Source organism: Manis pentadactyla, chromosome 2, assembly GCF_030020395.1.
Source record: "Manis pentadactyla isolate mManPen7 chromosome 2, mManPen7.hap1, whole genome shotgun sequence".
Classification (NCBI taxonomy): domain Eukaryota; kingdom Metazoa; phylum Chordata; class Mammalia; order Pholidota; family Manidae; genus Manis; species Manis pentadactyla.
In genome coordinates, this window is record NC_080020.1 from 213,221,491 (window position 1) to 213,238,367 (window position 16,877).

At 38.0% G+C, this 16,877-nt stretch overlaps 1 protein-coding gene across 5 annotated transcripts in view; it reads right to left on the reverse strand.

The window, feature by feature from the left end:
• CLIP4 (CAP-Gly domain containing linker protein family member 4) overlaps nt 1-16,877 on the reverse strand; it is a 62,216-nt gene that overhangs the window by 15,416 nt on the left and 29,923 nt on the right. For 4 of the 5 annotated variants that reach the window (XM_036903605.2, XM_057497301.1, XM_057497300.1 and 1 more), the window contains exons 10-14: nt 14,858-14,947; nt 13,994-14,137; nt 10,684-10,818; nt 7,451-7,574; nt 3,339-3,403 (exon numbers count right to left, since the gene is read on the reverse strand). In XM_036903605.2, coding sequence (XP_036759500.2) covers nt 3,339-3,403; nt 7,451-7,574; nt 10,684-10,818; nt 13,994-14,137; nt 14,858-14,947 — 558 coding nt within the window. Of the gene's footprint in view, nt 1-3,338; nt 3,404-3,452; nt 4,172-7,450; nt 7,575-10,683; nt 10,819-13,993; nt 14,138-14,857; nt 14,948-16,877 lie in introns of those variants that run through there. The other variant, XM_057497302.1, reaches the window with a different exon arrangement.

The following is a 16,877-nucleotide window of genomic DNA, read 5'->3' on the forward strand; positions in this document are numbered from 1 at the left end:
GCAGAAAGAGAAATCAGGAAAACAGTTCCATTTACAATTGCGTCAAAAAGAATAAAATAAAATCAAGGAGGTAAAAGACCTATACCCTGAAAACTACAAGACACTTACGAGAGAAACTAAAGAAGACACAAAATAAATGGAAATACATGCCATGCTCATGGAAAGAAAGATTTAATATTGTCAAAATGGCCTTCCTGCCTAAAGCAATCTATAGATTAAATGCAATCCCTATCAATATACCAACAGTATTCTTCAACAACCTAGAACAAATAGTTCTAAAACTCATATGGAATCCCAAAAGACCCTGAATAGCCAAAGGAGTCCTGAGAAGGAACAATAAAGCTGAGGGAACTATGCTCTGTAATGTTAAGCTCTACCACAAAGCCACAGTAATCAAGACAATTTGGTACTGGCACAAGAATAGTCCCATAGATCAATCAAATAGAATAGAGAGCCTAGATATAAACCCACACATATATGGCCAGTTAATACATGATAAAGGAGCCATGAATATACAATTGGGAAATGACAGCCTCTTCAACAGCTGGTGTTGGCAAAACTGGACAGCTACATCTAAGAGAATGAAATTGGATTGTTGTCTAACTCCATACACAGAAGTAAACTCAAAATGAATCAAAGGCCTGAATCAAAGACATGAAACCATAAAATTCTTAGAAGAAAACATAGGCAAAAATCTCTTGAATATAAACATGAGCAACTTTTTCCTGAACACATCTCCTCAGGCAAGAGAAACAAAAGCAAAAATGAACAAATGGGACTACATCAAACTAAAAAGCTTCTGTACAAGAAAGGACACCATCAGCAGAATGAAAAAGCATCCTACAGTATGGCAAAATATATTCATAAATGACATTATCTGATAAGTGTTTAACATCCAAAATATATAAGGAACTCATACACCTCAACACCCAAAAAAGCAAATAACCCAATTAAAAAATGGATGGAGGATATGAACAGGCACTTCTCCAAAGAAGTTCAGATGGCCAACAGGCACATGAAAAGATGCCCCTCATCACTAATTATCAGGGAAATGCAAATTAAAACCACAGTGAGATATCACCTCACACCAGTTAGGATGGCCAGCATCGAAAAGACTGAGAACAACAAATGCTGGCAAGGATGCAGAGAAAGGGGAACCCTCCTACACTGCTGGTAGGAAAGTAAAGTAGTTCAACCATTGTGGAAAGCAATATGGAGGTTCCTCAAAAAACTAAAAATAGAAATACCATTTGACCTGGGAATTCCACTCCTAGGAATTTACCAAAGAAAACAAGATCCCTGATTCAAAAAGCAAATGCAACCCTATGTTTATCACAGCACTATTTACAATAGCCAAGACATGGAAGCAACCTAAGTGTCCATCAGTAGATGAATGGATAAAGAAGAGGTGGTACATATACACAATGGAATATTATTCAGCCATAGAAAGAAAACAAATCCTACTATTTGCAACAACAAATGGATGAAGCTAGAGGGTATTATGCTCAGTGAAATAAGTCAGGCAGAGAAAGACAAGTACCAAATGATTTCCCTCGTTTGTGGAGTATAACAACAAAGCAAAACTGAAGGAACAAAACAGCAGCACACTTACAGACTCCAAGAAGGGACTAGCGGTTACCAAAGAGAAGGTGGTAGAGAGGGTGGGTGGCAAGGGAGGGAAAGACTTATACCCTGAGGGGCATTATGATTAGCACACATAATGTAGGAGGGTCATGGGGAAGGCAGTACAGCATGCAGAAGACAAGTAGTGACTCTACAGCATCTTACTACGCTTATGGACAGTGACTGCAATGGGGTGTGGGGGGGACTTGATAATATGAGTGAATGTTGAAACCAGTGTTGCTCATGTGAAACCTTCATAAGATTGTGTATCAATGATACCCTAATTTAAAAAAAAAGAGAGATTAGGACACAGACACGTTCAAAGGAAAAGACCATGTGAAGATACAGGAGGAAGACAGCATCTAGCAGGCAAGGAGAGAGGCTGTGCAGGAAACCAGTGCTTCCAACAACTTGATCTTGGATTCTGGCCTCCGGAGTTCTGAGAAAATCAGTTTCTGTAGTTTAAGTCACCCATCTGTGGTACTTTGTTAGGCTAGCACTAGCAAAGACATCATTCCTAATTGGGAAATTTCAAATTAAAACGACGAGATACTACTACACACCTGTTAGAATGTCGAAAATCCATAGACTATAAAATAACCTCAACAAACCAACTGATTATACAAATCACTCTTTCACAAATGGTTATCCATATGGAAAAAACTGTATCTTACACATGAAATCAATTCCAGGTTGAACTGACAAATATGAAAAGCAAACACATAAAACTTTTAGAAAGCACTACAGGGAAACATTTTTATGATGTCTGTTTTAGAAAAAGATTTCTTAAGAAAAAACTTGCAAAACTTAACGGTTTGCTATTTTGACCACTTAAAAATGAAGAACTTCTATGCATCAAAAGACACCAAAAATAAATAATAAAGCAAAGGACAAGTCAAAAACTGGGCAAAACACTAACAGAATATTAGCGTCCAATATTTAAAGAAGCCTACAAATTAATAAGATAAAAACAAATCACCCAAAATAAAAATGGGGAAGGGACAAACAGGTACATCATAAAAGAGGAAATGTGTATGATCCATAAACACAAAAATAGGCTCAACCTCACTTGTAATCTGGAAAATGTACATTAAAGCCACAATACCATTTAAATCCACCAGACTGGCAAAGACCTAAATCAAACAAGCCTAGTGTTGGTGAGGTGAGGAGCATCAGGGACTCGCCTCCCCTACTCTTGAGGATGTGCGCTGCAAACAGTTTGCCATTACTGAGGAGGGCCGGCAATCCTCGCGAAGCTTCTGCAAATGTGCACAACAGCACAGTTTGTAACAGTAAAAACAGGACATAAACCAAACATCTATCAAGTGTAGAATGAGTAATATATTTCAATGAAACACTAAGAAACAAAAAAGCAAATAACAATCAAAAATAAAAATATATTGTTTATTAGTATACCTATATATGGGTGATAAAAAGAAAATCAAAGGAATAATTACATAAAATTCAAGACTATAACCGGAGAACAAGTTACATAAAAGAGATGCAGATGAGCCCGGCGCATGTCAGGGGAGACAGCACTGCTAGTCATCTTCTTCAGCCCAGTGGGTAGGTAATAGATATGCATTCTCTGATTACACAAACTAAACAAATACATGCTATACACTCTTGTATACATATACACTTCACAATAAAATTTTTTCAATTAATAAAAGCAAAGGAATAATTCTTAGGAACATAAAGCTGTGTGATCTTACCAGGATAAGAATGATTCTGTTTATTTGAAGAAATTTCTGAAAGAGCGTCCAGGGAATCTGTCACTCTGTAAATAAAACAAGTAATGCAAATCTCATTAGAAATAGCTGGGTTTCAGACTTAAGACAGGCTCTTAAGTGAGGTTTTCATAACCAACAGTTATTCTTATTGCACTCATTTGACAAACATTTTTTGAGCATCTACTATGAGTCAGAAATGAACTTCAATCTGGTATCAGAGACAGGCAATAATCAAACAGAAGAGGTTCTCATTAAATAAGGATAAATAGCACAAAATAACTCATCTTAAAGTGAATTCACTTAAAATAGGGACCTGACTTTATGTCTTTGGAATTTTATCTCCAAAGATGAAACTTAAAAGTACGAAGATAAATTTATTTTATGTTAAATTTAACAAATGTTAGAATATAACTGGAAAAACATCACATTCTTAAACTGAAAAAGAAGATATATGCCAAGTCTGTGTATGCATGTGGGTTTTTTGACAAAACTGTATAGTTAACACAATTAAACATCTTTTAGTTTATATTTGACTCTAAGTCCAATCCTAAAGGTCACTTTCCTGACAGGCCTGTCTTTATTTTTTGATATTTAAATCATTCTTTATTTTTACAAAGCTCATCCTAACAGTCTCAATTTTCTTTCAATTCCTTACTGACCTAAATCTGCAAAGCCTTCATTCTGTCAATCACGTCCTCCAGCACACTCTGTCACCAGGAAGAAATCCTGCAACTCCTGCAGTATGTGCAATTTCATCTTACAATTCATATGTGTCGTTTTTACATAATACATAACATACAGCAATCAGTGAGTGACTGATGAAGGCAAAAATACGATTTGATGAGGAGGACAGATACTTGAATTAAGTGGTAACAGACAGCTGAAAAGAACTGAATCCTAAAAGTGATCAGTTCCTTAATACCAAGTACCTAATGCTGAGAACTAAGAATAAGAAAATCAATACTATGTGGATAAAGACTAATTGGGCAAAAAATAGACAGCTAGACAGATAAGAGAGACACACAAATAAGTAAAATTAGAGTCAGTGAGTTTTCTAAGAATTTCTCTAAAGAAATATTGGTTGATTTATATGTTAATAGAAGAAAAAGTATTAACTAGATGAAAGTTGGGTTATAGTAGAAAGCTATCCAAAAGGAAATAAAGTGTAAGGATTCTGGGACAGACGATATATTTTTTAAATGGGAAGGGGAGAAAAAGACCAGCTAGTCTGGGTAGGAGTGGGTATGTGATTGGTCAGTACTTTATTAAGACTGTCCTTAATCAGTCCCTAGTTTAAAATTCTTCCTTCTTGAAGATCGGTGCTATCTCTAAAGAGCTCCAAAGCTGATTTAAATTAGAAACTCCTCAAAATCAGAGATCATGTTTGTTTTATTTGCTCACAGAATGCCTTAGCAAGCACAAAGTGCTAAAAGACACTTAATAGTATTTGGTGATGATGAATGAGCCAATCAGAAAATGACAGGAAGACATCTGGATGGAGAGAGCAGTTCATTTAGAGAGAGAGCCCTATTTCTTTTAAGAAGAGGGGGCGGCTTTTAAATGAATCACCTTAAAGAAGACCAAATAGAACCCAAGAAAAAAGCCAAGTAAAACACATATGTTCCATAAACAAAGCAAGAAAAAGATAAAACCATGAGAAAGAAAGTGGCTTCACGATATAAAAGAGATGCAAGGCTGTAACAACATAAAACACTGCACTAGATTTGATCAATATTTACTGTGCCTAAACATGCCAAACTATGTCTTCTGGGTAACCAAACATGAAATAAAGAACCCCAGTTCTCATAACTAGAAGAAAAATACAACTTGTAAGAGACTACAGCAATGTGTTAATGAAGATCTGCCCTAACACGAGAACCCAGAAGACTAACAGGTGAGTCAGCATGGATTTTATTCCCAAATCGATCATTTATAAGATACAGGTCCTGAAGAAAGTCACTGAGCCTCTTTTAACCACTAAAGAGTAAAAGTTAAAAGCACACTTTTTGACACTAGACTACCTGGGTTCCAATCCCCACTTGGGAGCTGTGCACATGTGCACAACTCACTCAGCCTTTGTGATTTACTTTCCTTACCTGTGAAACAGGGATGCTTGCAGCGCCTAACCCACACAGTTGCTGCAAAGGAGTAAACAGTACATGGAGAGTACTTAACACAATGCCGGCACACGTACGTGCTATTCATTAGCTAGTACTTCTTCTCCTTCATTTATAAAATGACCACAAAAAAAAAAAAAACACAGAAACAGCAAACTTTCTAAAAGAAAGGGCTGAAGAAAAATCAACAAAATCACAAACCTGGGCCACGTCCAGCTCCACCAGTGTAATGAGTGTAGGAGAGATCATAACATACCACCCCAAAACATACCACTCTGGCATGAGATTATTTAGAGCTGAAGACATTTAAGTGAGAACCAACCAATGCAGGAAGAGACTTGCTCTGAACTCCCCTTATCTGCCTAAAACAGATCCTCCAAAAAGAGAGCTTGACTGCCATAAATCCCCTCCCCAGGAGTCTCATGGAGCAGGCAAGATTGATTTCACCCCAGAGGAAGAAATGAGAAGTTAACACCACACCCAGACACTGTCACAAACTATCACATCTCCCACTCGTCTCCCTATGGACCTATTTATCTTTCCTAAAGATCATTTGCCCCCCCCATTGCCTTTCTCCTGCTCCCCTTCCTCTATCAGGGGGTCTATAAACTCGATACTCTCCCGACTCCTTTGGATATTCATTTCTTTCTGTGATTCCCCTGTGCATGTAAAATTAGAGCCTAATAAATTCGTATGCCTTTTATCCTGTTAATCTACCCATTGTCAGTTTAATTCACAGACTCCTCTCCTAGCTACTGAATCTGAGGTTAGAAGAAGCGCTTTCCTCCCCTACACTGGCTACTTTATCTCTTGGAACTGTTCTTCACCTGCAAAATGGGAAGAATGATCATCAACACCTGACACCTCACTGGGTATGGGGACAATAATAGGCTATGCCTCAAAAAGTACACTGTACAGAGCCCACCACTTATTAAATACTCAATAAATGTTCGTAACAGTAACTGCTTTTTTCCAGCTTCCCTGACCAAATACTTATTAGGATCCAATGAAACATTTAATTGAAGATATTTTATAAATTGTAAAGCACTACATGTTAAATGCTGTATTATCAAAAATAATAAGCATTATAATCCAGCATCTCACAGACAAAGGAATACAAAAATTATATGTAATTATTCAGTAAGAAAAACAAAGTGAGGAAGAAAATGGATATAAAAACTGTTAAAATTTGCCAGGAGCTGCAGTCCTGCTGGAAGGGAACCAGACAGGACTCCCAGGTTATGGCCATAGATCTATTCTCATGAATGTGATTACACTATATGCTATTTCCTATTTAAAGATTAGTCTGGTTTCTCATCCACTGAAAAGCATAGCATACCAAGCCAACTTCTTTCAGCACATAAGCCATTTCATGAAATGGAACCTGGAATTTCATGAGGCCATGTTTCTGCTCAACTTTCTTTTTTTTTAACCAGAGTAGCTGGTACAAAAGTGTACTATCTTAAGAAGAAACACCGAGGAGGTCTATTATATATAAATCCTTGAAGCTTCACTTGCCCTGAAGATCTACTGCCTATTTTTGAAAACTAAAGAAATCAGAGGAAAAAGCCATTTTGGTTCCATTAGGTTTGGAGGAGAATGAATGGGGTGCCTGCTGGCAGGAAATTTAATGTAGTTAGGATGTGCCTGAAGCAATCAGAGAGCATTTTTACTTTTGTTTGCATGACAGATTAAGCTTGCTGCTCTCACTGTTCTTAGCTGCAAACACCACTTCTAATAGCCTACACAGACTCGTAGGGTTTGCAAATGAGGAATAAAGGAGATTTTTTAAATTGCAAATCCTCAGCAAAGCAAATTTAGCTTTCCATGAGCCTTCTCTCATGGTTTAACCCCTTGAAAGAAGACATGAGCTGTAGTCAGCGCATGCCTTTTATATAAAATTAGGGACTCCAACCATAAACCACCACAAATTACAAAAAGTTCTTGTGAATCAACATAAGTTCCATTTTTTCTCACCTTTGTACCCTGGATGGGGGAGCAAATATTCCATATCTTGGAGAACAACTAAAATACTGCACACCTCCAACTGAACCGTCATTCTTGCCATGGGGTTTCTCAAGCTCTATACCATACCAATATCCTACAACAAGAATATGGGAGTTTAAGAGCGTCTGCACTTTATTCAAAATTGTTAGGTTACTATACCAACCCAAAGTCTTGATGGTTTACCATTTACACAAATGATCAAAATGATGGGAGATCAGTATGATCATTAAGCTTTCAAAAGATAAAATTACAAAACAAAATCTGAAAAATAAACAGGAAAAACATCTTACAAGCCTAATTGCAGAGTTGTACGTTAAGAGAGAAAGATAAAATGCACAAACACAAATTTGGCAAGGTTTAGCTGCTATGCAAATAGTGTATGACCAAAATATATCTAAGAGCCATAATGAATAAGCAGCTGCCCTCGACTCAATACTGTGGTGTGTTTAAGTGAGAGAAGCGCGGCATAGCACTGAGTTGTATGATCACAAAATGAATATATAATCTTTACATTTTACTCTCCCAATATTAAAACACCACAAACTGTTCTTAAGTAATTAAAGAAAGGCAATAATAATATGGAAAAATATGACTAGACTTCATGATGACTTTCTTTTTTTCCCACCCGGGATGAAAAGAAAAATCCAGTTTAAACTAAATGAAAAAGTTTAAGTTAGCCAATAGAAAGAATTTTCTAAAAGGTTTTTAAGTATTTAAAAGGGCCCATTCTAGGAAAGTAACAGGATCTCCTTTACTAAAAATCCAAAAGCTGAAATAGTGAGGTTGTTTTTAGTGCAGCAAATATTAGGTAAATGTGCATGGCCTCACAGAGGAACGATTCTCAAATTGAGAGAACCTCAAGACCAGTGAAAAGTGCCTAGCAGCCCATTCATTTGTTACTTAAAAGGTGAATACAATAATAATTGAATTTGGTCTCTTACAGTCAGCATCAAATAAAAACCATGAATATAGATACTGAGAAACGTATTGCAAATTGCAAATTCCAGAAATACAAAAATACTGTTTCTTTTAGATTACTAGTTCAAAGAGCCAGTTATATAACCTCTAAAATGACAACCTAGAAGTTCTTAATTTTTTTCCTCTTGTGTTCCAAAAGATGACACTTGAGCCCATTTCTAGATACTGGAGTTTGGGCTGCAAACACTAATGCATGGTCATTGTCTTTTATACGTAAACAGGGTGCAAGCACTGAGCAATCTACACAAACCTACTGCTTAGCCACACCAGTGCTCTGAAAACAGGTTATCACATTTCTCGAAGTCCTTGACTAGGTTAACTTGGTTGCCACCGTTATTTCTCTGGGTGCCACAGTTACAATTTTCCAAGTTTTACTTCTACCATTGATCCTTTCCTACGTAACTTTTTCATTTTTCCATTTTAATATACCATGTAACTGCTACACGTTTACCATTTAACTCTTGAAAATGCATAACACAAAGCAGAAAGACATTAGGCCAAGTGTTAACAACAGTAACTACCACACTGTCTGACAGTGGTGACATATGGATGACTTCCCATTTAAGTGGTAATTTTCTTTCAGAAGTGGCATTGATAAATGCCACAGAGGCTGAACAGGACTTCTCTCTGGTCCAGATCTTATCATCTATAAAAGCCCAGATATTACCACTACTCTAAAATAAAGCTGATTGATCTAAATTTTGATGCCACAACATAAAATGCTAACAACTTTCTAAAGAGTAGAGAGACTTTTAACAAAAAGTTTCCGACTTTCATATTTGCTTGTTACTTCCCAAATTTCCTAATGCTTTACACTAGGAATTTAAAAATTAAAAGTTAACTTGAAATAGTGAATTGTACCCAATGACTCAAACCATACTGGCTGGGTTTGATATAATCAGAAAAGGGAACTCAAAAGATGTGGTGATTATGAAAAAAAAGCATCTTTGGGACTCCTAAGTTTTTATTTGAGAACTATATTAAGAACACCCTAACTAATCTCAATTACCACGTGGAGACCTACGAGAGACATGAACTATAAAATATATAGCCCATCTCAAATCAATTAGGTGGGCAACAATTGTAAGTGGTATAATGAAACAAGAATGTGTTGGGAGACAATTCTCATGGCTCTCTCATGTTCTGTGCGTCTTACGGACAGAGGCACTGACTGTCTTTTCACAGTCAGTACAGAGGACTGTACAGAGGACAGCCAGAGAGGACAGACACAACGTCTTGCACACAAAGACGGTCATGCTTATTATCTAGTAGAAAGGTTCAGATTCCTTAAGCTCAGAGCTCCTCCCCTGGAGCATAAACCACTGGGAGTGCAGGTGTCGCCTGTCCCCTGGCTGAGGCTCAGGGAACAAGAAATGCGGACACCCTGGCTATGGCTACTGCTGTTGAGTCCAAAGGTCCTCTGTGTCTGACCCAAGAGACTAACATCTTCTGTCCAGTATCTATGAAATTGGCAGTCTAAGTTCTTAGCTTCCAACAAGGGTAAAATCTCAGCTCCTTCACAGTTCTTGACAGAAGGCTACAAACTTTTTTTAAAAAATCAGTGTCCTAGCTAATCTGTTCTAAAATGCTGCAATGCCACCATGTGTCAAAATAGCATATTGCTATTTAAAACATACAAACATGGTGTCATTCAACGGGCTTCTATTTGAAGTAACAATCACTGAAAATGCACAAGAAAAATAATCTCTACTTTTGGAAACACAGTATTATGTCTAGATTGGAATGAATATGTAAATATACAAACATGTATTTTTAAGGTCCTAGGGTACACAAGTTTTTTCATTTTCCTTCAAATCCTTTTGTTTGCTTTTCTCTTCAAGCTACTCCGATAAAAGCTACAGGCAGTGTACTCATTATCTACCCTTTTTAAAGATTGTGCTTAGCAAAAAATCTAATTCTAAAATGTTTTCTCTGTTATTTAGCACACTTGGCAATCAGTGAGCATGAAACAGGAGAGTGACAACTAATTTTAACATTAGACAATTTAAAACATAATTGGCAAGAAAAATTTATGGATAAGAGTCAACCTGAGTAGACACAGTTTGCATTTTAATGACTGTTTTGCATTCTCTCTGGCACAGCTACCATCTACAAGAACTGTTAATCAAGAACTCACTGTAAGTAAATTTTATTTTTATGTAAAATTTTTAATCTTTTGTATTCTAAGGAATTCAAATTGAGCACAGAAAATACAGATGAATTACCTGGAGCAAAGTTTGTTGTCCCAAAGAACTTAATGGTACCAATTCTCTGGCCTACCACCAGCACTCGGTCTCCGAGGTGGAGCTCTCCTTCACAGCCCCCACTAGGTGCTATAGACGTTGCTGAGGAATTCAGACCTGTTTAATTGGTTGGGGGAGGGAAGAGGATAGGGCAGGAAAAGAGGAGAAAAAAACAAATGGAAAAAAAACTCAAAAAGCACATTAGCCAAAAAATCACCATATATTCTAACCAGTCTAGGAGATTTTAATACATGATGCCTTTCATTATATACATCATCCACAGCTATTTTTCTCACATGTGAAATCAAGCTACTCTAAGGAAATTTGAAGGGTTGCCTGAGAAAATTATTGCCACGGGAACTTAATGCATATGACTTCTGGCAAAGTATCAACTCTATCCAGATTGCCTGCAGACACTCTTCACTAGAACAGAGGTCAGCACACTTTTTCTGTAAGGGGCTGGACAGGAAATACTTTAGGCTTTGTAAGCCAGACCGTCTCTCTGTTATAAATAACTCTCAGCTCTGCTGTTGCAGCATAAATGCAGACAGAAACAAAAAGGCCATGGAGTGTTCAATAAAACTTTATTTACAAAAATAGGTGGCAGGTTGGATTTGGCCCATGGTCTGCCAATTCCTGTTCTAGTGAAATGCTACAATTATAGTAGTTCACTGGGACTCAGTGTAAATGATACATATAGGAATGTGATTTGAAAATAAAAATGCTATAAGGTTCCACTGACCCCAAATTGATTTCCTTAATAGGAAAAAAACCACTCCCCCTCATTCTGACTTTAACCTAAACCCTGAAATGCCCACTATTAAACATCAAAAGTCCTAGAGAAATAGAGTCTAGAAAGCTGTTCAATTTCAACAGAGAAGAGGTGGGCCCTGAGGCTTGTCCCATCAGTCCATAAACAGATATGAGTAGCTATAATCTGGGAGGGCCAAGAGAACCCTATACAAGTCATCACACGGGTGATGGGGGAGAAACCAAAGACATGGAAACAAATGGGGAACATAAACCCACGGAGAAGCAAGGTCTGGATAAAACACTATACTAAGAAGTACTCAGCCCTCACAACAACTAGTATTTCCACAGCACTTCACGGTTTACAAAGTGTTCTTCATAATTGTAATTATGGATAAGATACAAATTCAGGAATTAACTAAGACATGGTGTTCACAGGTAGTAGGTGGCACACCTGGATTAAAACCCAGGCCCTGTGACCAGAAATTGCCAGGTCTGTCCCCACACTGTCTGTAGACAACGGACCATGGGCAGCGAGCTCAGCAGTGGGAGTCAGGGAGGCTCAGAACAGACTTTTTCCCTTTACCCCCAGTCCCCTAATGTATCCTTTCTGCTCCTCTTTCTCCTTAATTCTTTATCCTAATATCCACCCTCTGCAGTCCACATCTACCTCAATGCAAGTCTATAGAAACAGTGGAGTATCTACTCATTCTGGAAAAATGTCTTAAGGAAGCATCTCATGGGGTTTTGAACGTGGACTTTCTCTCACATATCTCCTCCCTTTTAAAAGGTTCTCTCCCCTACTTTAAAGGTCCTCTTTCTCACTCCATTGGAACTCTCCTCATCTTCACGATTATTTCAGTCTACATACCCCTCAAGTTTATAAAAAGAAAAAGAGGTTAAGTATGCAGGCACACTAGAACTACTTCTCATAAAGGGTAAAAGAGGTAGTTCCATACCTACATAAAATTTTAAAACCAAGTAAAAGTCAAAAGCCCAAATTCCAAATGAAGGAGGGCTTCAAATGCAAGCAAAGTGAAGACTGAGAGGGCGCTGTACTGCGGGCTCTTCCCTCCTCTGCCCACGGCGCTGAAGAGAAACTGGCTGCGGGGAGGTCAGTCTACTCAGAAAATAGACATCCAGGCAAACAACTTCAGGCAAAACTTCCAGAGTCTGTACTATTAAAGTTGGGAACCAACTTTTAGGTGTATGATGTCAGTATTACTGTTGAGTATTTATTTGTTTGTTTCCCCTCATCCAGTAAAGTATTTTTACAAGAAAAAGATCCTGTCATGAACATTTTCTATACTAAAATACTGGTTCAGTACAAGTATTAAAAGCATTAGAAAAGGAATCTGGTAATTACTATGAGGTTCATTAAAAACAGTTTATGCCAAAATGGCTTCATTTCCTTTCTGGACAAGTTTGATAAATAAGTAAATAAGTGAACTACAAATTCAATGTATGTTGATTTCAACAAAAATTTGATATAGTGTTCTGCACGTCCTTACACGTAACTGAAGAAATGTGGCCTGAAAGACATTACACAGGATTTACGAGTTAAAAGACCACATCGAACAGTTTATTGGCATCAACCTGTTAGGAGAGCCTTTGACCCTCTCCTACACAGTTTTAAACAATGACTCAAATAAAAATAGAGAAAGCATACTTTTTAAATATGAAGATGACACAAAAGTATGTGAAAAAGCTAAGCAAGATATAAGAAACAAAATTCAGAGGCATGAAACCTCTAACATTAAATTAACAAAAACAAACGTGAAGCCCTATATCGAGCAGCAAAACGCAGAGACCAGCATAACGCTCCATGCAAGCCAATCCTGCAGGCTGGTCACCAAAACCGTATGAGCAGCCTTGGACCATCCTTGTACTGAGAGGCACTAGTTCAGCTCTCTGCCAGCTGGGCAGACGGGTCTGGAGACCCCACAGCGTGAGGAAGAGCTGAGGCTCTTGGGACGGAGGGGGACTGCCACCGTCGTAGGGAAAGCATCAGACAGACCTGAGGGTAAAGTCCGGGTGTGCCACTTACGAACTGCCACCGCACACCAATGACTCACTTCCCTAACCCTCAGTTTCCTCATTCGAAAAATAAGTACCTACCCCATAGGTTCATTTTGGGAATTAAGTGAAGCAAGGGATGTCAAGTGCTTAGAATGTTGGTAATTATCAGGTTTAGATTAGAAGAGAGATAAGATAATAAATCATACAGGGTCCAAGTATCTGAGGATCTATCATAAGGTTCTAAAATGAACCTTAAACGGTTGGGGGCCTTAGAAACACGGGGAAGAGAAGAAGTCAATCCAGACACGAAAATGGCCGACAGAGCACTGGGGGCCAGGCTGAGAGACCCAGAGTGTGCTGCCACAGGGGAGGGAGGCGAGTGACAGGGGGACAGAGGAGAGGGCAGGCGTTCAGACGGACTGAAGCCAAGTGTTCCTCTACACATTTATAAAGAGCAAATCTACTTACAAACAAACCAAGATAAAAAACACCAAGAAAGCCTGGTGGAAAAAGCCATAGATACCAGCACTGGCTCTGGATGAGACGGACGGGCTTTGGCTCATTGCCTTCCTGTTCCCACTACGCGCATTCAGTTTCCTGGGGTGGCTCGGTTTGTGTTCCAAAGAAGATGTAGAGGAGCAGCTACTGATGGATCCAGGCAGGGCGCCTAATACAGGAGAAGGAAAGAATACATCAGAGGGTGGAAAATAAGAAGAGAACCAATAAGGTGCTTTTCCAGGTAAATCCTGAAACTCCCCTGTTAGCTTCCTCAATTGTGGATTACCTAGTGGTGAAAAAAATGCCTGACTTCATCCAAATATACTGTATTTCATACCTACTTCAACCCCAGCAGTTGTATTTTAAGCACTCACACTCAATAATAATTTTATATAAGAGAATGCTGTCACATCATTAATACAAACTGATTATTCCAGTGTCTCTCATCTCTCACTTTAGAAAAGTTATAGAATCTTATCTTATTTATATCAAAAATGTTATCAATATGTTTTAAGTTAACAAAAACTTAGTATTAAAATGTTTTGAGTTAACCCGAAGGCAAGCAGGATTACTTCTGAATTTTTTACTCATGCTCTACTAAAGTTGAAGGCCAAATTTAAACATTATCAAGCCATCTACACTATGGGATTTCCTTTTAGTCCCTCTTTTAATCTAATCCAGTAGTTCTCTAATTTAAATGTACATGAGATTCATAGTAATTACAGGGTTTTATATAAAGCACATGTATATACTTTATTATGAGCTCCTAAAGGTATTTTCTAGGATAATTTTTACTCTAATGATTTTTCCCTTAAGAACTTTAAAAGTGAGCCCCCATATAAGCTACATGACTGTATTATTTTAAAGTTTCAAATATAAATTGTATTACCAACTTTCTCTGTTACAGCTTTCAATTCTTCACCAGAAGGCAATGAAAGTATTGATTCCGAAGATTTATCTTTTTTTGATGTCATTAATCCTAGGACATAGAAACAAAGCACTTTTCAGCAAACAAGAATTTTGCTTAATGTTAAACATAAAAATGTATTTACTTTTTAAAGTACAGACATCCCTCAGTATCTAAATCTTATCCACTTCTGAGAACATGTTGGATAATACATTCACAGACAGCAGAGGCCAATATTTCATTATTTAATGGGGAAAGGAAAGAATGCATTTCCAGCCCATCTGAAAACCTTAATCAATTTCTCCAAATATCACTGAAGTATCTTTTAAGCCCACTTAACAATCCACTAAGGAATTCTAAATAACATAAAGCATTTAAAACACAGTTACCTAACTGTCTGATACTCGATGCACTCTCATCAGTGTGTATGCATGCCAGCAAGTAAAGCAAGCCTAATACAGCTAAGACACGACTGCCACACACTCATCAGCACTCGCAAACAACTTATGTGCTCACTGGTGTATGCATGCAATTCATTACTGTAGATTTTCTATCTATCGATAGTGAATTTGGGGTAAAAGTTTTTGCAAATCATTAAAGCAATGATTCATTTGAGTGAGAATAAGATGGTAAGAAATCCTGCACTCTCGGCCACTGGTATTCTGAAAATAGCCATCCCACTCTGATCATACCCAACTCTCATAAAAACTTAATCTAAAAAAGAAAAAGCTTGTGACTTCACCTTATTAAAACCTGTTTCAATTCTTCAAAAACAAATTATTTAAAGAGGAAACCGAATGGACTCAGCCCAGTTTAAAATTCCATTAAGCATCCATTCCAATTCTACGCACTTATGAAGCATTTGGGGTGAACTGCGCTTGGCACCCTGAGCATCACACAAGTGAACAATACATGGTCCTAGCCCTACAGGAGGACCTTTCCAGGTTAGTATGGAAGACAGACATAAACATGAATTACTAAAATATAAGGACATTTTTTATGTAAGAAGGAGACAATAATTATGGCTACAAAGATAAATTAATGCCTCATCAAGAAGCTCACATTATGAGGTGGGTCTTGAGGGGGAGGTCAGATTTCTTCCAGAGAATACTGGAGGTATGGTCAGAAATAACTGAGGGTAAGTATTCTGGGTAGACAAAAAGAAAAAAAAACCTTAAAGACAGGGTCACAGAAGGACAAGTAAGTAGCTCAGTAGAACAGAGAGTACTTTGGGGATGCGGGAGAAGCCAGTCTGGATGGGCAGGTAACAGTACAATCTCCGAGGGTGGCAGTGCCAGCTCAGGAACCAGGACTCTCCTGTAAAGAATGGGCCCTCGAGGGACTCTGAGAGGGAGGACTGGCCTGGACAGAGTGATGGGCGAAGAACCCTCCCCTGAGAGCAACGTTTAGAGCAAACTGGAGAAGCACAGCCTGGAGGCAGAGACCAGTTAGAAGTTATTACAACAGGCAGAATGAAGGCCAGAACCACAAGAGCAGGAACTGAATGGAGGGATGGGTAAGAGGGACTTTGTGAAGGCAACCCACACAGGGGATTTCTTAATTTCCAGTTATCGAAAATATCCATTTGGTTCTTTCTTTTCGTTTGAATTTTTTGAGATAACTGGAAATTCACATGCAGTTGTAAAAAATAATACAGAGAGATCCCTTGTACACTCAGCCCAGTTTCCCCCAAAGGTTACATTTTACAAACTACAGCATAATATCACAACCAGGATACTGACACTGATACAATCCGCCAATCTTGAATTAACCCAGTTTTACTTAAACTCTGTGTGTGTATGTGTGCACATGAGCGCATGCATACGTATCCTTTGGTTCTTTTTATATCCTCATTTCTTTTCTGAAAGTTTCTGTCCGTCTATCTTAAGAAGTGTGTTTGCCCTAAATGTATAGACCATGGCTACAACAATCTTTAAAGTCTTTATCTGATAAATGTCTGGGTCATGTCAGGGTTAGCATCCCTAGTTTGTCTTTTTACCTG